This window comes from Aquarana catesbeiana, linkage group LG04 (assembly GCF_042186555.1).
Source record: "Aquarana catesbeiana isolate 2022-GZ linkage group LG04, ASM4218655v1, whole genome shotgun sequence".
Classification (NCBI taxonomy): Eukaryota; Metazoa; Chordata; class Amphibia; order Anura; family Ranidae; genus Aquarana; species Aquarana catesbeiana.
Window position 1 is genome coordinate 236,463,770 of NC_133327.1, and position 27,855 is coordinate 236,491,624.

At 43.6% G+C, this 27,855-nt stretch overlaps 1 protein-coding gene across 2 annotated transcripts in view; it reads left to right on the forward strand.

Moving 5' to 3' along the window:
- The window catches only part of TTC14 (tetratricopeptide repeat domain 14), a 50,438-nt gene that overhangs the window by 16,430 nt on the left and 6,153 nt on the right, over positions 1-27,855 (forward strand). For both annotated transcript variants that reach the window (XM_073626277.1, XM_073626276.1), the window contains exons 2-9: positions 2,829-2,953; positions 4,604-4,803; positions 4,888-4,972; positions 6,602-6,731; positions 10,479-10,631; positions 14,443-14,514; positions 14,609-14,728; positions 20,516-20,638. In XM_073626277.1, the coding sequence (XP_073482378.1) occupies positions 2,829-2,953; positions 4,604-4,803; positions 4,888-4,972; positions 6,602-6,731; positions 10,479-10,631; positions 14,443-14,514; positions 14,609-14,728; positions 20,516-20,638 (1,008 nt within the window). The remainder of the gene's footprint in view (positions 1-2,828; positions 2,954-4,603; positions 4,804-4,887; positions 4,973-6,601; positions 6,732-10,478; positions 10,632-14,442; positions 14,515-14,608; positions 14,729-20,515; positions 20,639-27,855) is intronic.

The window sequence follows — 27,855 nt, forward strand, 5'->3', positions numbered from 1 at the left end:
CTCTACATGGGCAGAAATGGCTGGTGCCACCCCAGATCAGATTTGTAGGGCGGCTACGTGGTCAAGTTACCTTACGTTTGTCCGTCATTACAGACTGGATCTTCTGTCAGCCAGTGAACAGGCTTTTGGCAGAAAGGTCCTGCAGGCTGTGGTCCCTCCCTAAGTGGGTAAGTCTCTGTTATCCTCTCAAGGTGCTGTCCTGAAAGACGATAAGGGAAAAATCAAGTTAGACTTACCGGTAACTTGTTTTCCATGAGTCTTTCAGGACAGCAGCAACCCGCCCTTATTGTATTAAATTACTATGCTGTGACTAACCATATTCTGATTATGTGTTCCAGCTTGGGCCGGAGGTTCTCTACTACTACTGATGATAAGTGGGAAGGAGCCTCCTTTTTAAAGTTTGGTGGAGGTGTGTTTCCTGTCAAGTGGGTGGAGCCACGCTCTCAAGGTGCTGTCCTGAAAGACTCATGGAAAACAAGTTACCGGTAAGTCTAACTTGATTTTTTTTCCTAGAACCCCGTTCTGCGGAAGAAAAGTCACAACATTCTCTCGATGTGGTGAGAGCAGTCAAAATCTATTTAAGAACGACTGTTCAGATTCGAAAAACAGATGTTTTGTTTGTGTTGCCTTTTAAAGTGGTTGTAAACCCTTACAGACCACTTTGACCTACAGGTAAGCCTTGATTAAGGCTTACCTGTAGGTCCAAGAAATATCTCCTAAACCGTGTAGGTTTTGCAAAAGGACAGGCACCGCTGTCTACGGCGCATGCGCCGTAGACAGCGGCGTGCTGGCGCACTGAGCATGCCGCTGCTTACGGCGATATGCTGTTAGTGGCGGCTCCCGTGTGCATGCGCTGGAGTGATGTCATTGCGGCTCCGGCCAATCACAGCGCCGGAGCCACGATACCCGGAAAGATGGACGCTCCGTAGCAGAGGGGACAGCGATGACATCGCAGGCTCCTGTGTCAGGTAAGTGACACATAATGGGCTACTATGTGATGCATAGTAGCCCATTATGCTTTACCTTTGCAGGGAAACAAAGGAAGTAAACCCATTAGGGTTTACTTCCTCTTAAAGGTCCTAAAAGAGGACAGGCAGCATCAAAATCTACTATTTCTAAATGGATTTGACAAGTGATTGTTCAAGCTTGTGCTTTAAGGAGGAAAGTTCCACCTTTTCATATTAAAGCACACCCCTCAGGGGCTGTTAGTGCTTTGTGGGGGTGCATCAAAAAGCTTCCATGGTTCAAATCTGCAAGGCCTCAACTTGGTCTTCAGTCCATATATTTACCAGATTTTATCAGGTGAATGTAAAAAGGCATGAGGATATCACCTTTTGGCGTAGTGTGCTGCAGGCAGCAGTATAACTCCTCTAGTTTCATGTTGCCCTAATTCTGTTGTCTCCCTCCCCTCAGTTGGCATTGCTATGGGAGATCCCACGTAGTAACTACTATGGCTCTGTGTCCTGTGATATACGATAAGAAAATAGGATTTTTATAACCGCTTACCTGTAAAATACTTTTCTTTGAAGTACATCACGGGACACAGAGGTCCCGCCCCTCTTTCTAGTATACATGTTTATGCTTTGTTACAAAAACTAAGGTACTCCCAGTAATTGGGTCATATAGGGAGTGGACTTCTTGTCTTAGGGTGTGCCAGTGTCCATCATCTGAAGGTGGCCTATAACCCACATAGTAACTACTATGGCTCTGTGTCCCATGATGTACTTCAAAGAGGCTGTTATAAAAATCCTATTTTTCCACCATGGTGGAGCACCTTGCCATAAGGCAAAAATGATAACGAAGTGGCTCGGGGAACAAAACCTCACAATTTTGGGTCCATGGCCAGGAAACACTCAATCTTAATCTCATTGAGAACTTGTGGTCAGTCCTCAAGAGGCAAGTGAACAAAAAAAAAAATACAACCCTACATATTCTGACAAACTCCAAGCATTGATTATGCAAGAATGGGCTGCCATCAGTCAGAATGTGGCCCAGAATTTGATTGACATCATGTCAGGGCGAATTGCAGAGGTCTTGAAAAAGAAGGGTCAACACTGCAAATATTGACTCCTTGCATAAACTTAGTGTAACTGTCAATAAAAGCCTTTGAAACTTATGAAATGCTTGTAATTGTACTTCAGTATGCCATAGTAACATCTGACATAAAGATCTAAAAACACGGAAGCAGCAGACTGTGAAAATTTAATATTTGTGTCATTCTCAAAACTCTTTGGGCACGGCTATAGGCAGAGAGCTGAAAGCCATGAGTTCAAGATTTCTGGCAGAATCAACAGGTATTTTTTGCACTTATCAATCAAATATAACAAAACACATTCAGTGGTATATTTAACACACGAGACGATATTCAAGGCTGCATTTTGTGAATGGCCAAGAAAAGATGCCTGAGGAGGCATGTCACCAGGGCTGGTATCCATCATATATGCAGTGCTCAAGTTGGCAGGGTGGCAGAAATACAGTGGAAGCTGTGCTGTCCCCGATTTTTCCAGATCGATCAGTGCCGCCGGCAGCACTAATCGTTTGTATTCAGAAGGTGGGGAAGTCTCCCTATTGTCAGATTACAATAACTCAGCTGGAAGGATTCCCCTTTCCACCGTGGATGTGGGAATTTTCATTCAACCATGCAACTGAACAAAGAAAATTGACTAATGTTCAGGTTGTCTAACATGGAGATTCCTGATACGATGACCGATCGTTTAAGCTGTGAAATGCACTACTCGGGTCCTACGAAATATGAATTTTATTATTTTTTTTCATCCTTCTTTTCTTCTTCTTCTTCTTCTTCTTTTTTTTTTTTTTTTTTTTTTTAGGAAGGAGAGAAATCTTGAGAACATTGAAATTCAACAGTTTATTGCAAGGAAAGCTGATCTTCTGTTTTCAGAGTCCTGGAAGTCCACTGTACAAGGAAATAGTAAATCACATGAACCATCAGAAGGTACTTTTGTGTTGTGAAGTCTTTAAAATTTGCACAAGTCAGAAATGTAAGAATGTTACAAATTACATATTTAAAAAATGTGTTCAAATTTATATTCGTCAATTTTTTTTTTTTTTTTTTTTTTTTTTGGAACTGCTTCAGCTCTCACCCACACCCCATTTCTGGGCCTATTTGTGTGGCAGTAACTTTGTCACATAAGATAACAAATACATATATTTTAATGACAAACAAGACTTTCTCTTCACGATATAGCAGTGTTTAACTGCTATAAGCAAATATTTTTACTCAATGACAGTGTGTAGACACTCTGTATTGTGATTAGCTGTGATTGACCACAGCTAATCACATGGCACATATGGGCTGTAATTGGCCCTGTCTGTACTATGTGATCACTGACCAATCACACCTCGCAACACAATTGTATATAATGAATGGCATGAAAGGAAGCCATTCATTGTTTACAACTGTCATGTGATCTGCTGTGATTGGTCACAGTAATTACATGGTACTGGCAGGTGGCCGGTACACTGATCAGTCATCCACTCTGTTCGGTGGACACAGCAGGTGACATACATATCTCTCCAGAGAGCGTCATATGATGTCCTCCCAGAACAAAAGGGTTTCCACCTGCCCATCATTTTTAAATTTGCACTTTACTCCACTTATTTTGTCTCAGCCATGTGTACACTTATGCCATGTGGAGCACTGGCTGTCCACCACCATAAAAGACTGGGTATAGGAATTTTCTTTGCTGATGAAAATAGAACACCTGGTGGCCTATCTGTATAATACCCAAAATCATTTTTGTCAATCTGGCCCCTGAATTCTCTGCTTCAACATTGTGGAGTTGCATGCCCTATTGTAGATGCACATTACAGTAACATGCAGAATTCCTTACTACCAAGATTGCTGATACATCTCTTACTTGGAAGCCCTGAAAGGAACTAGAGACTGCCATGGCTATCTCCTAGACTGGGACTGTATGGAGCTTGTATAAACCTCATTAACATGCGTTATGGCATTGTCTTGTGTGAACTTGCAAAAGTTTTAATAACTAGTGTTGCAGTATGTAAAACAATAGGATTCCAATTATTCTTTAACGTGATTGTAAACCCACATCTTGTAAAACAACACATTCAGTGCAAAATATTTTGTATATAGAGATATATAAAAAACAAACAAATTATGACTTTTTTTTTTTTTTCCTTAGAAGTGATCACATTCCCTCTGTACTCAGCTGCATAAGAGTTGGGGGGAGGAGAAACAGGAGCACTCTGAGCTCCTCAGTGAATGGCTGTACGTGAGTGGTATGTCAGGAAAAGTCTGATCATTGGAGAGGAGCAGGCTGAATTCCCAGCATAGCTAATGAATTGACCACTTTGTGCTCTCATGCCTGGTGTAATCAATATTTAATAGGAAAGCAGAGGGACTGGCAGGAACACCAGGTATTTCACACAAAGGAAGCCATACAAAGAGAACAGAATACTTTTCATACAAGTATATGGTACAGTAGACACAAATCAGGAATATGAAATGTTGGTTTTACATACAGTATTCTTTAACTGGATCAGAAGTATTACTTTTTTAACGCTGGTTAAAATATTTTTCTAAATATTTAAAGTTTGTGACTTTCTTCTTCTTCTATTCCAGGTTGCTATGCTGTCATGCCACCTTTGGAACAGTTCATGGAGGTTCCCAGTGGGCAGAAGAAGGAACTGTTTTTTCGAGATGTTGAACGAGGGGATATTGTAATTGGAAGGATAACTTCCATTCGTGACTTTGGATTTTTTGTGGTCCTTATCGCTATGGGCAGTGGCATTTTAAGAGATATAGAAACACTAGAAATAAGTGTAAGCATATAAGTAAAACTTTGAATATATATTTTATTTTAGACTATATTAAGTTGAACACTTTTTGCATTTTCTTTCTACTAGGCATTGTGTCCTGTAAGAGATGTGCCTTCTCAGAGTAGCCATGGCGATCCCTTATCTTATTATCAAATTGGAGACCTAATCAAAGGTAATTTAACTTCTGCAATTATTGCGTGACCAGGGATGAATACAGTTTGTATTAGTTGGTGGCTTATTCAGGGACCGCATCCGGAAAAAAAACACACGGGTCGAATGTCAGACAGTGGCTAGTTGCAAAAGAATCAGCCAACATTCGGCCTGTGTGTATGTCGGACGAGCATGCTGGATAACCAGCAGCCGACTGACTCCCGATCGGTGCTCTCAGCCAATGGCGGAACGTGCTGATTGGAGTGGTCTGGTGGGAGGGCCATCCCCCTGTCAAAACACAGCAGCTCAGCGGGAGAGGTCGCTGTTCTAACTTTGCATTGTACAGCAGCTCCGACTGGAGCTGACAGTTTTTTTGCGTTCAACCCACTGTGTTGAACGTAAAAAGTGTGTACCAGGTTTAACACTATGGACTTTCAGAGTACCAAAACGCAAATGTGTTTAGAAAAACATAGGTTTTTCCATTTGGATAGCAAATAAAAAAAATATTTTAAAATAACTTATAAAACAATGTTTGACATATTAGTCTACTGACTTCTCAGTGAACCACTGATTTAATGGTTCGACATGTGAAATCTGAATAACTTCCACTGTGTCTCCACATACCAATTTTTTCCCATATGTAGACAGTGAAAGTGTTCTCTTTGTGTTTTGTGGGTGCAGGATAGTCAACTACCCCAGGAAGGCACCAGGGATGACTCTATAAGGCAATCAAATATAATTTTAAAAACTAAATTCTAGTATACATTTATTGGATACATGCACATGTGTCAAAGTGAAGCTGCACATCTCTCTTTAGGGCAAGCACAGGGGAAATGGAGGAAAATCAACTGAATATACAGTTTTCAAACTCAAATCCATGCTAGGCTGTTAAATTGGATTCCAAAATCTAATTTACCCTAAATTTTTACCGTTCTCTATCGTTGATTGACAGTGAGTCCTTTCACTTATATTCGTCGGCCACTGTCATGCGTTAAAAAAAAAAAAACTACACTTGGTCCACTGTATTGCCAGGTAAAGGGGGGGGGGGTCAGTAGACTATATTAACATTGTTTTATGTGTAACTTATTTTAAATATCGACAATTTGGATAATGAACTATGTTTTACTGTATAGATTTGTTCTGTGGTACCGTAAGAATCTGTAATGTAATTATACAAAGTGGTTAGGGAAAAAACAAATTTAATGTGTGGTGCAATGCATCAGACTTCAGTGACACAGCCATAGGGTTCCTCTGAAGTCCAGTGAGGAATTCTGCAGTGAAAAATAGTTTACACCAAACTAATCTACATTAAAAAAAATTCTTCTAGTAGATGATCCGGAATGTAATTGTCAACACCTGTTCTGACTGTATGCAGCAAACCTAAAACTGCGGATTGCAAGCTAATGAGCCTTTTGTTTGTTTACATTCTTAGATCTATAAAATAACGACTACATGTTTTTTTTTTTTTTTATTAAATCAGCAAAGTGTAAAAATAATCACTGAACTCACTTAGTTCACAAAAGTGCGTTATTGGGTTTAAACAAATATGGTATACCTTCAGTAATATTTAACGTGTTGGTCTAAAAAATCAACTATATATTTACAGTATAAATGATTATTGGTCTTACCATTGCTGTATTTTGCCTCCTAGCTGCTGTAAAAGACATTGACCGTTATCATGAAAAGATCACATTGTCTTTGCATAAGTCTTCACTGCCTACTCACCTATCTGATGTCAAGATGGGAGTTATAACTTCTGAAGATATGCCTGAATACTACAAGTAAGGACAATTTAATGTAATTATGAATTGGTTATCCTGAAAAAAATAAGGTTGTAGCTCTTATAACTAAATTTTACTGCAATCTGCAGTCTGTGCAGCAACATGTAAATCTAAGTTTAACCATTTCCTGCCCGGCCTTTAGCAGAATGATGGCCGGCAAGTGGTTCTGTTATCCTGACTGGGCATCATATGACGTCCAGCAGGATAACATGCCGGCCTGCACGATCGCGGTGTGCCAGTCTGACACGCTGCATCTCTGCTCGTGTGAGAAGCCTCTGACAGAGGCTTACCACGTGATCAGCTGTGACCAGTCACAGCTGATCTTCGCGTGAACCAGGATGTGCTGGTTAACGGCATTCCTCGGTTCGTACTGACAGGGAGTGCCGATCGGCAGCTCTCCCTGTGGGGGGGGTCGTTCTTCCAAAAGCACATTTGTGAGGCCAGGCACGGAGATGTGGATAAGGCCTGGCTCGCAGTCTCCGCTCTGATTCATCCCAAAGGTGTTCTATCAGGTTGAGGTCAAGACTCTGTGCGGGTCAGTCAAGTTACTCCACCCCTAACTCGCTTATCCATGTCTTTATGGACCTTGCTTTGTTCACTGGTGCGCAGTCATGTTGGAATAGCAAAGGGCCATCCCCAAATTGTTCCCTCAAAATTGCTTTGCTTTGTACTGGTCCAAATCATTTGGAGGAGGGATTATGGTGCTGGGTTGTTTTTCAGGGTTTTTGCTTGGCTCATTAGTTCCTGAATTTCATGCTCCCAACTTTGTGGTAACCGTATGGGGATGGCCCCTTGCTGTTCCATAATGACTGCGTACCAGTGCACAAAGCAAGGTCCATAAAGATATGGATGAGCGAGTTTGGGATGGAGTAACTTGACTGGCCTGCACAGAGTCCTGACCTCAACCCGATAGAACACTTTTGGGATGAATTAGAGTGGAGAGTGCGAGCCAGGCCTTCTCGTCCACATCTATGCCTGGCCTCACAAATGTGCTTTTGGAAGTATGATCAAACATTCCCGTAGACACACTCCTAAACCTTGCAGACAGCCTTCCCAGTAGAGTTGAAGCTGTTATAGCTTCAAAAGGTAGGTCAACTTAAATTTTGAACCCTACTGACTAATGCCCTGTACACACGGTCGGATTTTCCGATGGAAAATGTGTGATGGGACCTTGTTGTTGGAAATTCCGACCGTGTGTGGGCTCCATCACACATTTTCCATCGGAATTTCCGACACACAAAGTTTGAGAGCTTGCTATAAAATTTTCCGACAACAAAATACGTTGTCGGAAATTCCGATCGTGTGTTCACAAATCTGACGGACAAAGTGCCACGCATGCTCAGAATAAATTATGAGACGAAAGCTATTGGCTATTGCCCTGTTTATAGTCCTGACGTACGTGCTTTTCGGCACCGCGTTCAGAACGATCAGATTTTTCGATAACTTTGTGTGACCGTGTGTATGCAAGACAAGTTTGAGCCAACATCCATCGGAAAAAATGTATGGACTTTGTTGTCGGAATGTCCGATCAATGTCCGACCGTGTGTACGGGGCATAAGACTGGGATGCCATTAAAGTTCATGTGCGTGTAAAGGCAGGTGTCCAAAAAATATATATATATATATATATATATATATATATATATATATATATATATATATATAATTTATTTTATTATACAGGATTTATATAGCGCAGCGCTAAGGGGGCACTGCTTCAGAAGAGCTTACAATCTAATAGGGTGGGGCAGGTGGTACAAAAGGTTGTAACCGTGGGGAATGAGCTGATGGAAGTGGTAGGAGATTAGTTGGAGACGTGATAGGCTTTCCTGAAGAGATGAGTTTTCAGGGATCCCCTGAAGGTAGCAAGAGTAGGGGATAGCCGGACAGGTGGAGGTAGCGAGTTCCAGAGGATGGGAGAGGCTCTGGAGAAATCCAGGAGACGAGCATGGGAGGAGGAGACAAGAGAGCTTGAAAGTAGGAGGTCTTGAGAAGAGCGGAGAGGATGATTTGGGTGATATTTGGAGACAAGATTGGTGATGTAGCTCGGGGCAGAGTTGTGAATGGCTTTGTATGTTGCGGTTAGTATTTTGAATTTAATTTGCTGGGTGATTGGGAGCCAGTGTATGGATTGGAGGAGAGGGTCGGCAGACACTGAGCGGTTAGTAAGGTGGATAAGTCTGGCAGCAGCATTCATGATAGACTGAAGAGGGAATAGGCTATAGAGAGGCAGGCCAATGAGAAGCAAGTTGCAATAGTCAAGGCGAGAGATAACAAGGGAGAGAATGAGGAGCTTGGTGGTTTCATTTGTTAAAAAGGGGCGAATTTTAGAGATGTTACGGAGGTGAATTCTACAAACTTTTGACACCGATTGGACTTGGGGCTGAAATGACAAGTCAGAGTCTAGGATTACACCTAGTACCCTGATGTGAGGGGAGGGACCGATCGTTGCATTGTTGATTTTGATGGAAAAGTCATGGTGGGGGGCACGGGCGGGGGGGAATATTAATAGCTCAGTTTTAGAGAGATTTAGTTTAAGGAAGTGGTGCGACATCCATGCTGATATGTTAGTAATCCGAGAGGAGACTGAAGGAGTGAGGTGAGGAGTAGACGGATTTGTGTCATCGGCGTATAAGTGGTATTGGAAGCTGTTGGCGGTTATCAAGTGACCAAGGGAGGAGTTGTAGATAAAGAAGAGAAGGGGTCCAAGAATAGAATCTTGGGGGACCCCCACAGAAAGGGGCAATGGAGAGGAGGAAACCGAGTTGTAGGTGACACTGAAGGAGCGCTGTGATAGGCTGAGAACCAGGATAGAGCAGAATTTCGGAGGCCATGGGAATGTTTATTGAGGATCCAAGGGACAGTTGGTTAGGTGGGCATCTGAGAAGTTTTGTAACCTCTTCACTAGTAGCCAATTCACAAGAGGAGAGTGTAAAATGTGCTCTTAGGCAAGGTGTGTTGAGTGGGGAAGATGTATGCACAGTGGAGGTGTCCTCACAAATTGCATCAATCTTGTCTTTGAAGTGATTTGCAATCTCTTGGGCAGTGAGTCAGTTAGTGGGTAGAGGGGGGTGGGGGACGAACCAGAGAGTTAAAGGTTGAGAAGAGCCAATGGGGACTGGATGACAAAGTATTAATAAGAGAGACAAAGTAGGCTTGTTTGGCAGCATGGAGGCATGAATTATATTTTAGAAGGGCAGATTTATATAGGGTAAAGTCTTGCAGGCATTTGGTTTTACGCCACAGTCGTTCAAGAGCACAGCAATGTCTCTTGAGATTTCTAGTGTTGTCAGTTTGCCAGGGTTGTAATGGTCGGGGCCTGATTCTGCTTGTGGTTAGAGGAGCAAGTGCATCTAGTGATGATGATATGAGTGAACTGTTGTAGACAGAGGTGGCCAGGTCAGGACAGGACAGGGGAGAGATTATGTCATATAGGTGGTCAGTAGCAGAATAGAGAAGAGAAAGGTTAAAGTGGCGAAGGTTCCTACAAGTAATTGTTTGCTGCTTGGAGGGATGGGTGGTTGGAGGCAAAGATACAGTGAAACTAATAAGGTTGTGATCAGAGAAAGGAAAGTGGGTGTTTGCGAGGTTGCCAGGGTTGCAGAGATGGGAGAATACAAGGTCAAGGAGGGTATTTACCATTGGAGTGAGTGGAAGTACATGTCCGTTGGGTGGGCATACATATACATATATACAAACTATCACAATGGGCAGTATGTTTATGACTTTCCAATTGTTTCTTTTAAAGGCAAAGTGCTGCTCGGTCACGCAACAATGACACTTATGAAAAGGTGTTAAGGCAATCCTTAGCATTCACAAATCCATCTACTGTTGAATTTCTTCTGAATTCTCTTGGAATTGTTGAGTCTAACCCACCATCCTTAATACGAGGCCTTCAGAGGTAATATTGCTTATTAAAGTATATGACAGGTTCACAAAAAGTAAAGTGATATGTACAGTGTAATGGTGTAGTTACAAAAGTGTGTTACACCTATAATACTGTTTATGTAAAAAGATTGCAATAATATGTCTCTCTTGTGGTTTTTTTTTTTTTTTTTTATTTGTTTTTTTAGTAACTGTTACACTTAAACTATTCAGTAATAAACTGCTATAAATTCCACATTAGCTGCCAGGGCTTTTCCATTTCAGTGCAGGTCACATTTTTTTTAGGCATAAAATGAAATAAAGAATAAAATTAAAATGAAACAATTCAAATTAATTTGAAGTGCACTTTAATTCATGGGGTTGAACATAAATATCCAGTACAAATTTTAGGAACTGTAGCCATTTTTATGCACAGTCCCCCATTTTCAGGGGCTCACATTGTATTTGGATAAATGAATATAATCCTAAATAAAATGTTCATTTTTAATATTTTGTTGAGAATCCTTTACTTCTACTTATTCCTTCTTTCTGATGCTTTGCCAGGCTCTAACTGCAGCTGTCTTCAATTGTTCTTTGCTTGTGGGTCTTTCTGCCTTTAGTTTTGCCTTCAGCAAGTAAAATGCATGCTCAATTGGGTTGAGATCAAGTGATTGACTCGGCCATTGCAGAATATTCCACTTTTTTTCCTTCAAAAGCTCCTGGATTGCTTTTGCAGTGCGTTTTGGATCATTGTCCATCTGTACTGTGAAACGCCGTCCAATCAACTTTGCTGCATTTGGCTGAATATGGGCTGACCGTATATCTTTAAGCACTGTAGAATTCATCCCGGCTGCTTCTGTCACATCATCAATAAACACCAATGACCCAGTGCCGCTGGAAACCATTAATGCCATCACACTGCCTTTACCATGTTTTACAGATGACGTTGTGTGCTTTGGATCATGAGCTGTTCCAAGCCCTCTCAACGCTTTTTTTTTTTTCTTCCCATCATTGTGCTACAGATTAATTTTAGTTTCATCCATCCAAAGAATGCATTTCCAGAACTGGTCTGGCTTTTTTAGATGTGTTTTTTGGCAAAGTCTAATCTGGCTTTTCTATTCTTCAGGCTTATGAATATGGTTTGCACCTTGTGGTGAACCCTCTGCATTTGCTCTTGTGAAGTCTTCTCTTGATTGTAGACTTGACAATGATACGTCCACCTCCTGGAGAGTGTCCTTCACAGAATGGGTTTTTCTTTACCATAGAGAGGATCCTGCGATCATCCACCACTGTTCTCTTCCATGAACGTCCAGGCCTTTTTATGTTGCTGAGCTCACCAGTGCTGCAATTTTTAAGCCTTACAAATGGCCTGTTTCACTTGCATGGACAGCTCCTTTGAACGCATGATTTAGGTTCACAGCAATATATTCCAAATACCACACTTAGAATCAACTCCAGACCTTTTACCTGCTTAATTTGATGAATAAATAACGAAGGAGTAGCCCACGCATGGCCATGAAACAGCTTTTGAATCAATTGTCCAATTACTTTTGGTACCTTGAAAAAGGGGGTTGGCTATTCTCAAGAGCTGTAATTCCTAAACCCTCTGATTTGGATGTACATACCCTCAAATTAAACCGGAGTGTGCACTTTCAGCCCATATCATTATATAACTACAGCTTGAATATGTTTTGGTAAATACCTGGAAAAAAACTAAAATCCAATTACTTTTGGTCCCTTGAAAAAGGGATGGCTATTCTTAGTGTTTGTTAACCCTAAAAATAAATCCTGTTCCTCTTAAAGCAAGTTATACAGCACAGTGCTTGTGCTGTGTCATTTTGGCTACCTGTAATACCTGGCTGATCCTGCCTGGCTATACCCTCCCCCTGCAAACTGACCATGGTGTATCATGGGTGCTGAGCCCTGACACCGTTTACGTGCATTCGTCATCTGCAACCCTCTCTCTTGTCCTCTTCTGTGCTCCCTCCACCCCCCCCAATCAGCCCCGTGCCGCTCTGCTCCCGACCTGCTGCTCAAATTAAAGTTAAAATTACACCATCCTCTCAATGTATTAATGTAATGTGCAAACAAAAGAAAAAATATAAAGTTGCGCTACTAAAAACAAAAATTGTTTAAGTATTAGGCAGCATCAACAGTGTAGTAAACCGTGCAATAAAATACAAATAAATATAAATGCAGCGCTAAGAGTTACAAAGACACAGGGTGCATTAATACATAGAAGATGGTGTAATTTTTCACCTAGTGGGTTAACGACCCGACCCCTTTTTAAGAGCTGTAATTCCTATACCCTTCCTCTGATTTGGATGTACATACCCTCAGATTAAATCTGAGAGTGTGCACTTTCAGCCCATATCCATTATATAACTATAACTTGAATATGTTCACTGGCCTCACGATTTAATTTAGATTATCCTGTCCACGATTCGATTCCGTGATGCATCACGATTACTGCGCGCGGTTTTCATCCAAAAAATTCAAGCAGTCAGAAGAGCTCAATTTTTTTTTTTTTTTTTTTTTTTTTTTTTTTTTTTTTTTTTACTTTTATCTGTTCTTAAAAAAAAAAAAACAAAAAAAAAAAAACAACACTCCCTGCATGTAGCAAAGTGTAAACACAGCAGACAAATTTAAAGAGGAGCTCTAGACTGCCCCAAATGACTACAGGAGATAGTCAGACTGCGGACATGATCCAGGAGAGGGTCAGGGACTGCGGACATGATCCAGAAGAGGGTCAGGGACTGCGGACATGAGACGGGAGAGGGTCAGGGACTGCGGACAATGTCCCCATAACATGCCCCCAAACGACAATGTAGGCTATTTCATTAAATAAGGTTTATGCATGTCTTCTTGTCTTGGTGAGTGATTCACATCACAACTTCCTTGATAGCTTTTTTTTTTTTTAATGTATGATTTATGGTTTTGCTCATCACTGACCCCACACATGCAGCCATGCATTGCATATGTGGGGCAGTGATGAGCAAATCCATAAATCATTCAAAAAAAAAGCTATCAAGGAAGTTGTGATGTGAATCACTCACTAAGACGTGCATAAACCATAATTAATGAAATGGCATGATCGCTTTAATGTTTAGGTCCACCATCAAGTTTTTAATTACGGTCATAATTTGGCAAATTTGCACATAGTGGTGCATTAGATATGTGTCTGACTTAAGTACCTGATAATGATGACAGCGTGTGCACTGGTTTCCCCCTGCAGCCTGTGAGGAGGACAAGCGCGACCATCCAGTATTCTTCTGGCTTGCTCAGGTCTCCCACTGCCCGAAGCAGCCTGTTGTGAGGAGGACAAGTGTGGGACTCTGGTTTAGGTCTCCCGCAGCAGCCTGCGTGACAGTGAGCCGAGGAGGAAGACTCTCTCTCTGGAGACCGGGAGTCGGGGACACTCGCTCCACATGTCTCCTCTCCTGTAGCAGCCAGCTAAACACACGGAGAGGCGGCTGGGGATGATGTCAGTGGGTGGCAGGAAAAAAGGGTGCGGCTAACGCCCACGGCTCAATGTGGAGAGGAAGGGCACAGTGCCTTTCAGCTGCATTCAGCTTCGTTCGGAGAGGCAGGGCACAGCGTGGCACGCAAATGACTTCACCCCAAAATCGATTTATTTCGGTCGCAGCATCGATGCCGAATCGTGGATGACCAAATTGCGATGCTGCGATTTTAATTCAACACCCCTAATGTTTTGGTAAATGCCTGGAAAAAAAACTAAAATTGTGCCTGTGTCCAAATAAATATGGACCTAACTGTGTGTATTCAGTTTAGCATTTGAGTTTTGGTGAAATAATGCATGTTTTTTGTTTTCATTTTTCTATGCACAGAGCAAATTTCTGTGATCAAGATTATGCTCCACCCTTAAGGAAAAAACAGTCATCATCTTGGGCGTTAAAGTGGTAAGAATGGTTTTATACACTTTATTTAAAAGCACCACAAAGGGCAGCAGGATGGTTTTTATTTGATGGTTTTGTTTTTACTTTTATTTCATAGTGTGAAACAAGGTGTTGATTACTTTAAGTGGGGTCGGCATGTGGATGCTATGAACGAATATAACAAAGCTTTGGAGATTGATGCTAAAAACGTTGAAGCTTTAGTAGCACGCGGTGCACTGTGAGTATTGGGTGTCTTTTTATCCACTACCTTCATGTATTGATCACCTATTGACCAGCCCCAGTTTGGTGACAGACTTTGGGGTTGGAAAATAAACGATGGAAAAAATACAACCTGCAAAATCAAAATGGAGAGCCTTTACTCAGTGCCCTAATAAGATAACCATACAGCAAGTGAAGCACCCTCATGGAATATCTCCATAATCAGAAAAAATATAAATATTGCAGTGCTTTGACCTGTTGTGTAAGCCAAATAATTGTTTGTCTCTAGTCGTCTGTCCAGGACAGCATTAGAGAGAGAGAGGCTCCACCTCCAGAGGCAGGAAACACACAGGGTTAAATCCATAAAGGGCGGCTACTGTCCCCCAGTCTTTTGTTACCTCCACCAGAGGAAGAGGCTGGTTGGCTCCTGCCCCACCCCCCCCCCCCCCCCCAGAACCTAGGAAAGCTGCCTAGGGAGTGAGGAAGGTCTGCTGTATTTTGCAGGGTATATAACAGGGTCCTCCAGTCAGGCTGAAGGCAAGCTGAAACTGGTGCCTTCTCTCCAGATCAGCCCAGGGAGGGCTGGATGCTCTCCGCATGGGCTTGCGGCAAGGGGAATTGTTTCCTTTGCTGGCCGGGTACTGAATTCCGGCGTGAGTATGGCTGGGGGTGGGTGAAGGCTTCGAGTTCCAACCTTCAGAACGCAGGAGGGGGACGGGGACTTCCGGCACGTCACTTCCGGGTCTTGTGAAAAGCGTGTACGCCGGATCCACGGCGGTATTTTTTAACGCCAGCCACTGTCAGCTGGTGGTCCTGGATCCACCAACAAGCGCAATGCTGCAGGAGGATATGGACCCAGCAGAGTGGCGGTGGTGCCGGCCCAGCTCAGGTAGGCAGACACTGGGGCCGTTTGGCCTACGGGGGGGTGGTGGTGGTGGTGGTGGTGCAGTGGACTCAGTGCAGGTCACTTTTCCTTTATTACACCCCCTCACCCCCCTTGGTGACCGGATCCAGGCTAAAGAGCTTTGCGAATTATCTGTCCACGGCTGGTGGGGGTGCAAATAGCGGTCAGTGGAGGCACGCTCATTATTTTACAAAGGTAACTGACAGCAGCATGTCCTTTGTTTTGCCCCCCCCCCCCCCTTTCTCCTCTTCTCTCCTCTTGCTTTAGGCTCAGCCCAAAGGACTAGAGAAGTCGGGTGGGGGGGTGGGTGGTGAAGAAGAGGTGTCCGTCTTGCATGAAAACATTTTAAAAAGGGTGGAACAAACCACTCCGCAAGTCTGGTATAGATAAATTGGTATACAAGGAGGCAATGGGGGCATGTAAGGACTTGATTTCTGGCGTGAAGAAGGAAATGAAGTCTCTTAAATCTATGCTGTCGAACCTTGAGACCCCTAAACAGCCAGCCTAAGTACCCCTCATTTTGAAGGGGGGTGGGAATCTGATTCTTTGGAGGAGCTGAGTGAAGCAACATCGTCCAAAGACATTTTGAGTCAAGGAAAAAAGTTACCTAGATACAGGCTCTCACTCAAGGAGTTGGATGCCTTGGTGGGTGTGATTTAAGACGCTGGAGATTAAAAAGGAACTGCAGGCTGCTCACATAATTTTTTATAAAAACCTCTTTGCCATTCTGAAGCTTCCCTCCAACCACTTTACATGTTATTTTATACATACTGTGATTCTGTACTTGCCAAATATGCACCAGAAATCTCCCTCCACTGAGTCTGGCTGTAATCATTTTTAACTGTGGGCAGCTGAAGCTGCTGCCTGTTCACTTTCTGGACTTGGAGGCACACCTCAAGCTCTCATTGTCCCTCTTATGACTCATCCTCCCTCCCTTCCTGGAAAACTCACGAGAGAGCTGTGCATGTCGTCATAAGCCTAGGCATTTTTCCAGACAAGAAACAGGAAGTGAACTGTATAAGGTATTTACTGGCAGAAAAAAAAATTTTCCTATCCAACGTTAAAACAATGGAAGGATGAGAAAATTACTGAAGTTCGGCTTTTAAGGAAGAACAGGCCTTGTCTCTTCATGATCAGATGTCCCAGACCCTGAAAGATGACGGGGGGGGGGGGGGGGTGTTTGCAGGAGCAGACTACTAAGGGATCAGCCACTAAGAAGCAGTGCAGTGGGGAAACAAAAAAACACAAATTCCCAATAACTTAGTCCCTGTGGGAGGGAGTTTGGGGCAGTTCCTCCCACAGTGGAAAAAGATTACCGCAAAATGGATTCATACTGAGTATAATCAGGGAAAAAGGAGATGCAGCTCACAAGCACTCCTTGATCCGACATGACACCGCCCTAGTGAGAACTTGTTCCAGGTGCTGGCTTTGCAAGAGTTGCAGTAGAGTGAAGAAAATCCCGGATAGCCGCACTCTGGGTTGAAGACATCTTTATTGAAGTAAAAATCCAAAATACAGTCAAATGCAAGGAAATACTGGGTTGTGGAACCGCTAACGCGTTTCACATCATCGGATGCTTATTCGTGTTAATAAGTGGTTAGTGGTTCCACAACCCTGTATTTCCTTGCATTTGACTGTATTTTGGATTTTTACTTCAATAAAGATGTCTTCAACCCAGAGTGCGGCTATCCAGGATTTTTTTTCACTCTACTGAGGATAATCGGGGATGGCTACCTAATTCAGTTTAAGGGCACTCCGTCCGCAAGGACATTTGTAACCTTTCCACCCAGGGATCCTCAAGAAAAAAGCCTTGTCCCAAATTGGCGACCTGATAGACCAGCGGGTCCTCATTCTCGTGCCACAGCAAGAAATAAACCAGGGTTTCCATTTACACGTTTTCATGGTCCGGAAACCATCGGGCAAATTTTGCCTAATATTGAACTTGAAGGCACGAAACAGATGGGTGGTCTACAAGAAGCTTTGGATGGAAACAATTTTTTTCGTCAAAATCAATTCTTCCTCCAAATTGCTTTTTATTGCTTCCCTCAATCTGAGGGGCGCGTATTTGCACATCCCGATCCCTGAAGAATCACAAAAATGTTTTGAGAGTCGCAATCAAGTGGGGAAAGAAGGTCTGACATCTTTAGTTCAGGGCTCTGCCATTCGGGTTGTCCTCCTCCCCCAGGATTTTTACGAAGGTCCTAGTGGCGGCACCTATTCCCCCTGAGACTAAAAGGGATCTCGGTCCTCCCATATTTTGACCTTTTATTTTTTGCCTCTCCTCGCTCCAACTACAAGGGGATCTGCAAGTGGCCATCGCCTTTCTGGAAGATCTGGGGTGGTTGATAAACGAAGACAAATTAAACCTGACCCTGGCACGCACTTTGCGATACCTAGGGTTCTTAGTGAACTCTGTGACGCAGAAAGTCTATGTCCTGGAGGAGAAGGTGGAAAAGGTAAAAACAGCAGCCTTTTTTCAGAACAATCTGTCAGTATCTGTCTGTTCTTCCATGTTGGGTCTAGGTGTTCTAGCAGCAACAATCCCAGTAGTACCGTGGACAAGGGCCAATTTCAGGTATCTCCAGGCCAATATCCTGAGAAGCTGGGACCAGGACACAGCAATCTCTGGACGGGGCCTTCCGCCTATCCTCGACGACCAAGAGGTCTCTGTGGTGGTGGAGGGACAAAGGAAAACTTTTGGAGGGTCTGCAGTGGTCTTTTCCGGTGTCCTTCCGTATCACCACGGATGCCAGTGCCTGGGGATGGGGGGCCCACTGGGGGTCAAGAGTAGCCCAAGGGCACTGGGCCGAAACACCATCCCAAAAATCAACCAACTGGAGGGAGTTGCAGGAAATCTGGGAAGCGCTGAGGGCAAACGCCAAAGAATCACCACGTAGAGCTGCATGATTCTGGCCAAAATCAGAATAACGATTTTTTTGCTTAGAATAAAAAGAACACTATTCTCGCGGTGTAAAATCTTTCACATTATACAAAAAAAATTTGGGCTAACGACTATACTGGTTGGCTTTTTTTTTTCTTTAAATTTTATTAAAGTAATTTTTTCCAAAAAAATTGCATTTGAAAGACCACTGTGCAAATACAGTGTGACATAAAATATTGCAACAACCACCATTTTATTCTCTAGGGTCTCTATTAAAAAAAATATATAATGTTTGCGGGTTCTAAGTAATGTCTAGCAGTTTCTAGCAAAAAAAAATGATTTTAACTTGAAAACAACAACTGTCAGAAAAAGGTTTAGTGTTTAAGTGGTTAAACGTTCCTAATTTACATACAGACGTCTATTCCTTTGATGTAAAAGACAAATTGATACAATGTTTAGACTTAACATTCCACTGATAGAATGTTTTTAAAAGTGACAGACTGCCCAGACTTTGACTTTTGATTGCTGAGAGCAGAGAGAAATTTCTCTGCATACCAAAGATCGGGAAACCCTTTGTCAAGATCACAACGGGAAAAAATTGCGATTAATGATTCTTGACAATTAATCGTGCAGCTCTATCACCATGTACAAGTCCTCTCGGATAGTGTGGTGGTGGTCTCGTATATAAACAAATGGAGGGGACGCGGTATCCGTCCTTAATCAGGTTGGCGAGCGCCATTTTTTCCTTGGTCAAGGTAAACCTGTGTTCAATATCCACAGTCCACCTAAAGGGAGTGGACAATCATCTGGCTGACTTTCGACACCAAGTGCGTGAATCAGAATGATTACTGAACAAGGACATCTTCCAGCTAGGAGCGGGGAAGTGGGGCCTTCCAGAGGTGGATTTATTTACCAGCAAGGCAAATGCCAAGGTTCCAGTGTACTTCTCCTGGCAAGAGAAGGGGGGGCCAAGGGGATAGATGTCTTTGCTCAAAAGTGGGCATTTCGCCTATGCTATGCCTTTCCCCCTTTTAAACTTCTTCCCCTGGTCCTGAAAGTTTGTTTGTTTCACACTTGTATGCCTGGCGGCAGAACCCCCCCATGCTGCCTGAGAGGGAGGATCTGCTGTCTCGGGGCTCAGTCCTGTTGCCAAAACTACAGAGCCTGAATTTGTCGGCATGGTGTCTGAGGGGCTCTCAGACAGGGCAGTGAATATGATTCTTTCCAGTAGAAAGTGACCCAAGCCATTTGTTAAGTTTTGGAAAGTTTTCTGTTCATGGTTAGACACGAAGAAGGTGTCTGCAAGCATATCGGCCATCTTGGAGTTTCTGCAGGAGAGTAAAAGTTCAGATGGCGGCCTTGTCACTTTTTTTTTTTTTTTTAATAGCAACCACTGGCGTTAAGCCCGCTAGTCAGCAGGTTCTTTAATGGATTGTGGATTGGCCAGAATTAGGCCCATTCCGTTCAAAATTCGGCCAAAATGGTTAAACACTCAAATGCGGCTCACCAGCATTTTTTAACGTTTTTGATCCCATTGGAAAAAAAGCTAAAACGCTGAAAAACTCGCTGCAAAGTTACTGCTGTTTTTATAACATCCAGTGTGCATGAGACCTAATGGGGCAGACAAGTCAGACAGAGCTCAGACATTAATGAAGGGTGGAATGTGGGAAGATGGGGTAGTGCTATGCCAGGTCACAAGGAGTTTTCCATGTTACAAACAACCATCAGCAGTTTTAGTACTTTTTCTACTACAAAAATTCAGTGTTGGGACGCTTACTTTTAGCCCATTTTTAAATGATATAGAGTTTGGGATAAGTAAAATTTCAGTGTTTTGCATATATCACAAAGCTTTGCAGTGAAATAACATCCTTACAGGATCTCCAGCTTACAAGCTGGCCTCAATGCACTATTTAATTGGGTGACATTTTTTTAATGCATTGATAAATTAGCCTATTATTTATCAAGTACATAATAGCATCTGGTGCTGAAATAATGTTTCTAAAATGTTTTTCTTTTCAAAGATATGCTACAAAAGGAAGTCTGAACAAAGCAATTGATGATTTTGAAGTTGCTCTAGAAAACTGCCCTACACACAGGAATGCGAGAAAATACCTTTGTCAAACCCTTGTGGAAAGAGGGAGACAGTAAGCACCCTTTTTTTTTTTTTTTTTTTTTTTTCTTCTTTTTTTTTTTTGTTGACTTTGTTATTTTGAAATTGACCAAAAATGAAATGATATGAAGGTTTTACCACAGCTGAGTAATAGATGGGGGCTTTTATCCTAAAATTGCTTCATAAATAACCACGGGCCTTGCACACTAGAGCCGGAGGAAGAAAACATTAAGGGTATTGCCCATGATCGGTATAGCTAAAGGAATAAAGGCAGACCATTAATTCTGATCAATGTGCCAACTTTTGCCTTTCTGTAAGTTGATATTGACCTGATCTAAAGATGGTGACAGTGCTGAATTGCATACATATTATGGTGCATGGAAACACCTGTTTAGTTTTTCAAATCGAGTCCAATCAAGCACCTTAAATCTTAGGCCAATGCTTTTAAATGGGGCCTCAACTTCTGTCCAAGTCCAGATTAAACCCACCTCTGGCATTCAACTCTCAAACGCTAGATCCTCTACTTCCCACCTACATTATGGCATTAGACAGTGGAATGACATCCTCAACAGTGGCAGGCAAGAGGGCTCAATATTCACTTGGGCAAGAGCCAAGGCTTTATGTACAGCCTGCTCCTAAGATTTATGGGAGCTGTACAGGAACATCTGTGTAAGAACATGTGCTTGCAAAGACTACAAGTTGCCTGCCCTTTAACACTAAGCTAACACTAGACGATACTAAGCTAAGCAGGGCAATAACTTCTCCGCAGGATGTGGAAATCTTGCAAAAAGACCTGAACAAATTAATGGGGTGGGCGACTACATGGCAAATGAGGTTCAATGTAGAAAAATGTAAAATAATGCATTTGGGTGTCAAAAATATGAATGCAATCTATACACTGGGGGGAGAACCTCTGGGGGAATCTAGGATGGAAAAGGACTTGGGGGTCCTAGTGGATGATAGGCTCAGCAACGGCATGCAATGCCAAGCTGCTGCTAATAAAGCAAACAGAATATTGGCATGCATTAAAAGGGGGATCAACTGCAGAGATAAAACGATAATTCTCCCGCTCTACAAGACTCTGGTCCGCCCGCACCTGGAGTATGCTGTCCAGTTCTGGGCACCAGTCCTCAGGAGGGACGTACTGGAAATGGAGCGAGTACAAAGAAGGGCAACAAAGCTAATAAAGGGTCTGGAGGATCTTAGTTATGAGGAAAGGTTGCGAGCACTGAACTTATTCTCTCTGGAGAAGAGACGCTTGAGGGGATATGATTTCAATTTACAAATACTGTACTGGTGACCCCACAATAGGGATAAAACTTTTTCGCAGAAGAGAGTTTAATAAGACTCGTGGCCACTCATTACAATTAGAAGAAAAGAGGTTTAACCTTAAACTACGTAGAGGGTTCTTTACTGTAAGAGCGGCAAGGATGTGGAATTCCCTTCCACAGGCGGTGGTCTCAGCGGGGAGCATTGATAGCTTCAAGAAACTATTAGATAATCACCTGAATGACTGCAATATACAGGGATATGTAATGTAATACTGACACATAATCACACACATAGGTTGGACTTGATGGACTTGTGTCTTTTTTCAACCTCACCTACTATGTAACTATGTAACTATGTAACACTGTTGTCGCCTTAGAAAGGGTTTTAGGCCAGATCACGTTAAAGTGGTTGTAAACCCTGTACATCCACTTTTACCTACAGGTAAGTCTATATTAAGGCTTACCTGTAGGAGTTGGAAATATCTCCTAAACCTGCACGGTGTAGGAGATATTTACAATATACGTTTGCACCAACGTCATCGGCGCAAGCGCACTTTAGAAAGGGCACGATCGTGCCATTTCTAAAAGGAAGGCGCCAAGACTGGCGGCTCCCGCACGCATGCGCGGAGTGACGTCGCGTGACTTCGGACAGTCAGAACTGAAGTCCGCGGCCCCGTTAGAGGACTGAAGATGGACGCTTCCAGCCAGCGGTGACATCACAGGCTTTGTTTTCAGGTAAGTGGCACATAATGGGCTACTATGCGATGCATAGTAGCCCATTATGCTTTAACTTTGCAGTGAAATAAAGAGGAAGTAAAACCCATCAGGGTTTACTTTCTCTTTTAATCTGAAGTATTATTGAGGTAAATTTTTTTTAGAGGATTAACCACTTCAAAATTGACTGGAACTCCGCTTTGAATTAAAAATAACCTCACTCCCTTAAAAAGTGCACTACAGGGTATAGGCATTCACACACATTGCTGCTGGAAGGTCAGGAGGGATTACAATCCACAGCTGACAAACAGCCCTGTTAAGTTCCCTGTACTGTCTCTGTGCGGACAGTTCCCTGGCTTCCCCGTACTAGGAGTTAACACAGTGGAATGTGCAAAGGGAAGCCGGAGAACTGTCAGCAGGGGGCGTATATGAGGTGTAAGAGTACAAACACATTTGTACTCACTGTTAAAATTACTGTGCTTTAATAAATCCCATGTTACAATCAAGTGCCCCGCTGTATGTGTTTTTAAAAAAAATATTCAGCTTCATACCTCATTTCTCAGTGTGTGCACAATACATGCTGCTCATGTGACCGCCCAGCCCACCTTTCTCCTCTCACGTCTCTCCTGATGTCATTGGAGAGTCCTCAGCCCCGCCCGCTGGCTGTAGCTATCAGAAGAGAGGCGGGCGGGGCTGAGAATTCCCTGCTGACGTCAGGTGAGACGTGAGAGGAGAGGCGGGCCGGGCAGTCACATGAGCGGCATGTATTGTAAACACACTGAGAAATGAGGTATGAAGTTGCATATTTTTTTAAAAAGCACATACAGCGGGTCACTTCATTGATTGTAACACGGATTTATTAAAACACAGAAATTTTAACAACTATACACTCGGAGCGCTGTCCCGGGAGGGGCGGGGCAAGTCGGGATGACGTCACCCGGCAATCTGTTTTTCTGGTCGTATGCATTGATGCCGCATCGGGAACACCCGAAATACGATGCAGGGATTCATTTCAGTACCCCTACTAGGGGGTGATCAAGGGGTTAACTGTGTTCCCTGGGTGTGTTCTAACTGGGGGGGGGGGGGGGGGATGGGACATACTAGGGGAGATCCCGGTTCTCGCTTTGTCGTGAGCGATCGCGGGTGCCCAGCGGTTTTGTGCGCGCCTTCTAAAGCATCTTAAAGAGTTGACTTACAGCTACGACAGCTCGCGCGGGGGAGCCAACCTGCCACAGTATAACTGCGGCGGCTGATCCGGAAGCGGTTAAAGAAATGCTGAAGCGGAGGTTTTGCAAAAAGATGATTTTAGTTATTACCATAAAATTCTTTTATAAGGCTCGGTTCACATATATGCAAATTGGATGCATTTTAAACCGCATCCATTTCGTGTGCACCTGTGAATCGGACCGCCTTTCAATGGAGCCGGTTCACATGTGCGGAACGGCTGCGGTGCAGTTTTGAAAAGGGTCCTGTGCGATCTTGGGTCCGGTTCAGGTGCCATTTCCGGTAAAAAATTTGCACCTGAATCGCACCTGAACCAGTGAATAGAACAGCAAGGGACTCCCACACTGAACCCGTGGCCGCCTATGTGTGAACCCAGCCTAAGAGTCCACTGAGAAACACTACTGCTTGATAATTAAAGTGGTATTAACCCCAAAAGCAAACATTTATTATATAGTAGTTTACCAATTCCTGGATGTGGTGGCTGAATTTAGTTTTCTTTTTAGGCTTCCTTATTTTCATCTGGTGATCCAGCCAGCAAGTCTGTTGTTTTTCTAAATAACAAGCTCTCCTAATGATGATTTGGTTACAGGGATGAGACAAACACTTTAGCACCAGCAGGGGTTCTTGCAATGAACAACTTTTATTTATGTAAAACCTTTATCCCAAAAGAAAAGAAAACTGTTGCTGTAACTGCTTATAAAGAGGCCAGGTTCACACTGGTATGACTTCATGTCCGACTTCAATAAACGCGATCCGACTTTGATCTGACAATACCAGGCCCTTTGAGTCTGGTCTGAATCTTGAGGAGGGGACTCCACGCCAAACTTATATTAAAAAAAACAAAAAACGTGGGGTTCCACAGACCCTTATCCAAGGACGCAGGTCAGGAGGGGGGGGGGGGGGAACGAGTAAGCGTGGCCCTCCTGGGCCATACCAGGCCACATGCCCTCAACATAGGGGGGGGTGGATGCTTTGGTGCAGGGGGGCTTGCCCTCCAGGCCAAAGCACCTTGGGGACAAGGGCTTCTTCCCGACAACCCTGGGCGGTGGTTGTCGGGGTCTGCGGGCAGGGGGACTTATCGGAATCTGGAGGCCCCCTTTAACAAAGGGGGGGGGGGGCCCAGATCCCCGTCCCCCCACCCTATGTGTGGGGACTATACCCCTACTCATTCACCCCAAAAAAAATGTCAAAAATATAAATAAAACCAGTACACAAGTTTTTGACAAAGTCCTTTATGAAAGTGGCTCCAGCATGTTGTCGTCTTCTTCTTTCGATACTTCTCGCTGCGCTGCTGTCTTCTTCCTCTACCGGTTCTTCTCTCTCTGCTGTCTTCTTCCCCTGCCGGTTCTTCCTCTAGTTCTTCTGATGCTAGCTCCCGCTGTTGCATTGGCTCCAGTCGTGTGCCCTTACTTAATATAGTCACTGGGGCGTGGCCACCCGGTGATGTTATTCGGAGGCCCCGCCCCTTGTGATGTCACGCCACATCATGCCCGGGCGGTAATGTCACAAGTGGTGGGCCTCCGAATGACATCACCGGGTGGCCACGCCCCATGGCTATACAAGTAATGGCACACGCTGGGAGATGAAACAGAGGCAGCTAGCGTTGGGAGAAGAACTGGAGGAAGAACCGGGAGAGGAAGAAAACATCAGTGCAGCGAGAAGAACCGGAGGGAGAAGACACTGGTTTTTATTCATTATTGACACTTTTTTTCTTTTGTGTACATGAGTGGAGGTGCAAGGTACGCGCGTACCCCCTGCCCCTGGGAACCCACGCAGTTTTTTGTTTTATTATTTTGGCGTGGGGTTTCCCCTCCAGATCCATAGAGCACAAGCCACAATACCAAAGTCAGATCAGTTAAGATGATGATCTGACTTTGATCCGACTTCTATGATATTAAATGGGCTGAAGTAGGACCAAAGTAGTGCAAGAACCTTTTTCAATGTCGGACCAGTTAAGACGGCTCTCGTAGGGAACCAATTTTTTTTTTTTTTTTATTATTAATATATATACACATCATGCGGGATGTGCTCCCGAAGTGTGAACTGGGCATGCGACGTGCTCACCCCAGTGTGAACCGGGCCTTAGCTGGAGTTCAGCTTCAATTTGTTAGTGTATCTAAATCTACTTGCACAGCTAACCCTCCCCTCCCCCAGAATGACAATGCTGCTGTCTGAATATGCCCCTTGTGCTTCTTCATCCAGAGTAGTGTCTCACTAATACAGGAAATGTGTTATTGACCAGATCACCAGGTGAAAACCGAGAGGGGGGGGGGAAAGCCTAAAAGAAAATGAATGCATCTGATTCTTAAGGCGCAATGTATACATCTTTTGGTTTGAGGTTTAATACCGCTTTAAAGAGGAAGTAAACTTTCCTATAATGTTTGTACCTATAGATAAGGCTTACCTATAGGTACTGTAAATATCTCCTAAACGTGCACTGTTTAGGATATACTGTCTACTGCGCCGATGACTTCATCGGCGCATGGGCTCTGAAGGAATGGCAGCCCATGCCGTCTCTTCAGAGCCATGTGCCGTGACCGGCGGCTCCCACGCACATGCGCGGGAGTGACGTCCCGCTGCATCGGTCAGTCACACAGCTGGAGTCCGCGGGCCCTTAAAGACGGGTGAGGATGGCTGCAGTTTGTAGGTAAGTTTCACATATTGTGCTAGGATGCAATGCAGTTGTCAAAAGTATTGGGATGCCTGCCTTTTTTGCACGCACATGAACTTTAGTGGCATCCTAGTCTTATTCCCTAGGGATCAATACTCAGTTGGCCCACCCCTTGCAGCCATAACGGCTTCAACTCTTCTGGGAAGGCTGTCCACAAGGTTTAGAAGTGTGTCTATGGTCAAGTTTGACCATTCTTCAAGAAGCGCATTTGTGAGGTCAGGCACTGATGTTGGACAAGAAGGTCTGGCTCGCAGTCTCCTCTCTAAATTATCCCAAAGGTGTTCTATCGGGGTGAGGTGCAGGCTAGCCAAGTTCCTCCACCCCAAACTCGCTCATCCATGTCTTTATTGACCTTGCTTTGTACACTGGTCCAAATCATTTGGTGGAGGGAGGATTATGGTGTGGGGGTTGGTTTTTCAGGGGTTGGCCTTGGCCCCTTAGTTCCAGTGAAGGGAACCCTTAAAGTATCGGCATACTAAGATGTTTTGGACAATTTCATGCTCCCAACATTGTGGGAATAGTTTGGGGATGGCCCCTTCCTGTTCCGACATGACTGCGCACCAGTGCACAAAGCAAGGTCCATAAAGATATGGATGAGCGAGTTAGGGGTGGAGGAGCTTGACTGGCCTGTGCAGAGTCCTGACCTCAACCCGATAGAACACCTTTGGGATGAATTATAGGCCTCGCCCACATCAGTGCCTGACCTCACAAATGCGCTTCTGGAAGAATGGTCAAACATTCCCATAGACACACTCCTAAACCTTGTGGACAGCCTTCCCAGAAGAGTTGGAGCTGTTATAGCTCCAAAGAGTGGGCCAACTCAATATTGAATCCTACAGACTAAGACTAGGATGACGTTAAGGCTGATGTGCTTGTAAAGGCAGGCGTCACAATACTTTTGACAATATAGTGTATATTCTCTAAGCTTTGATTAAAGGTTCTGCAGATTGGCTGTGTAATGCTTATAGGTTTTCTTTTTGTCTTGGTTTCTCTTGTTGGGCTCTTATTAGGACAATAGTGAATTAAGTGTGGTTCACAAAGTAAAAATGTTTTTCCCTTATTTCAAAATCCTGGTTTGTATGTAGCACTCAAGGATTGGAGGTTGAGTACCACTGTTCTGTATTTTTAATTGGCCTTGCTACTATTGGGTCGACTAGAACTGGACAGCCAGAACAAGAAGAATTAGTTGACATTCTGTTCACTCCCCTTTCTCTCCACCCTTGACCGTTACTAGATGTTTTATAAATACACATAGAAAGTGTGGGTATAATAGTTATTATTATTATACAGGATTTATATAGCGCCAACAGTTTTACATAGCGCTTTACAACTAGAGCTTAGACAGTACAAATACAATACACTTTAATACAG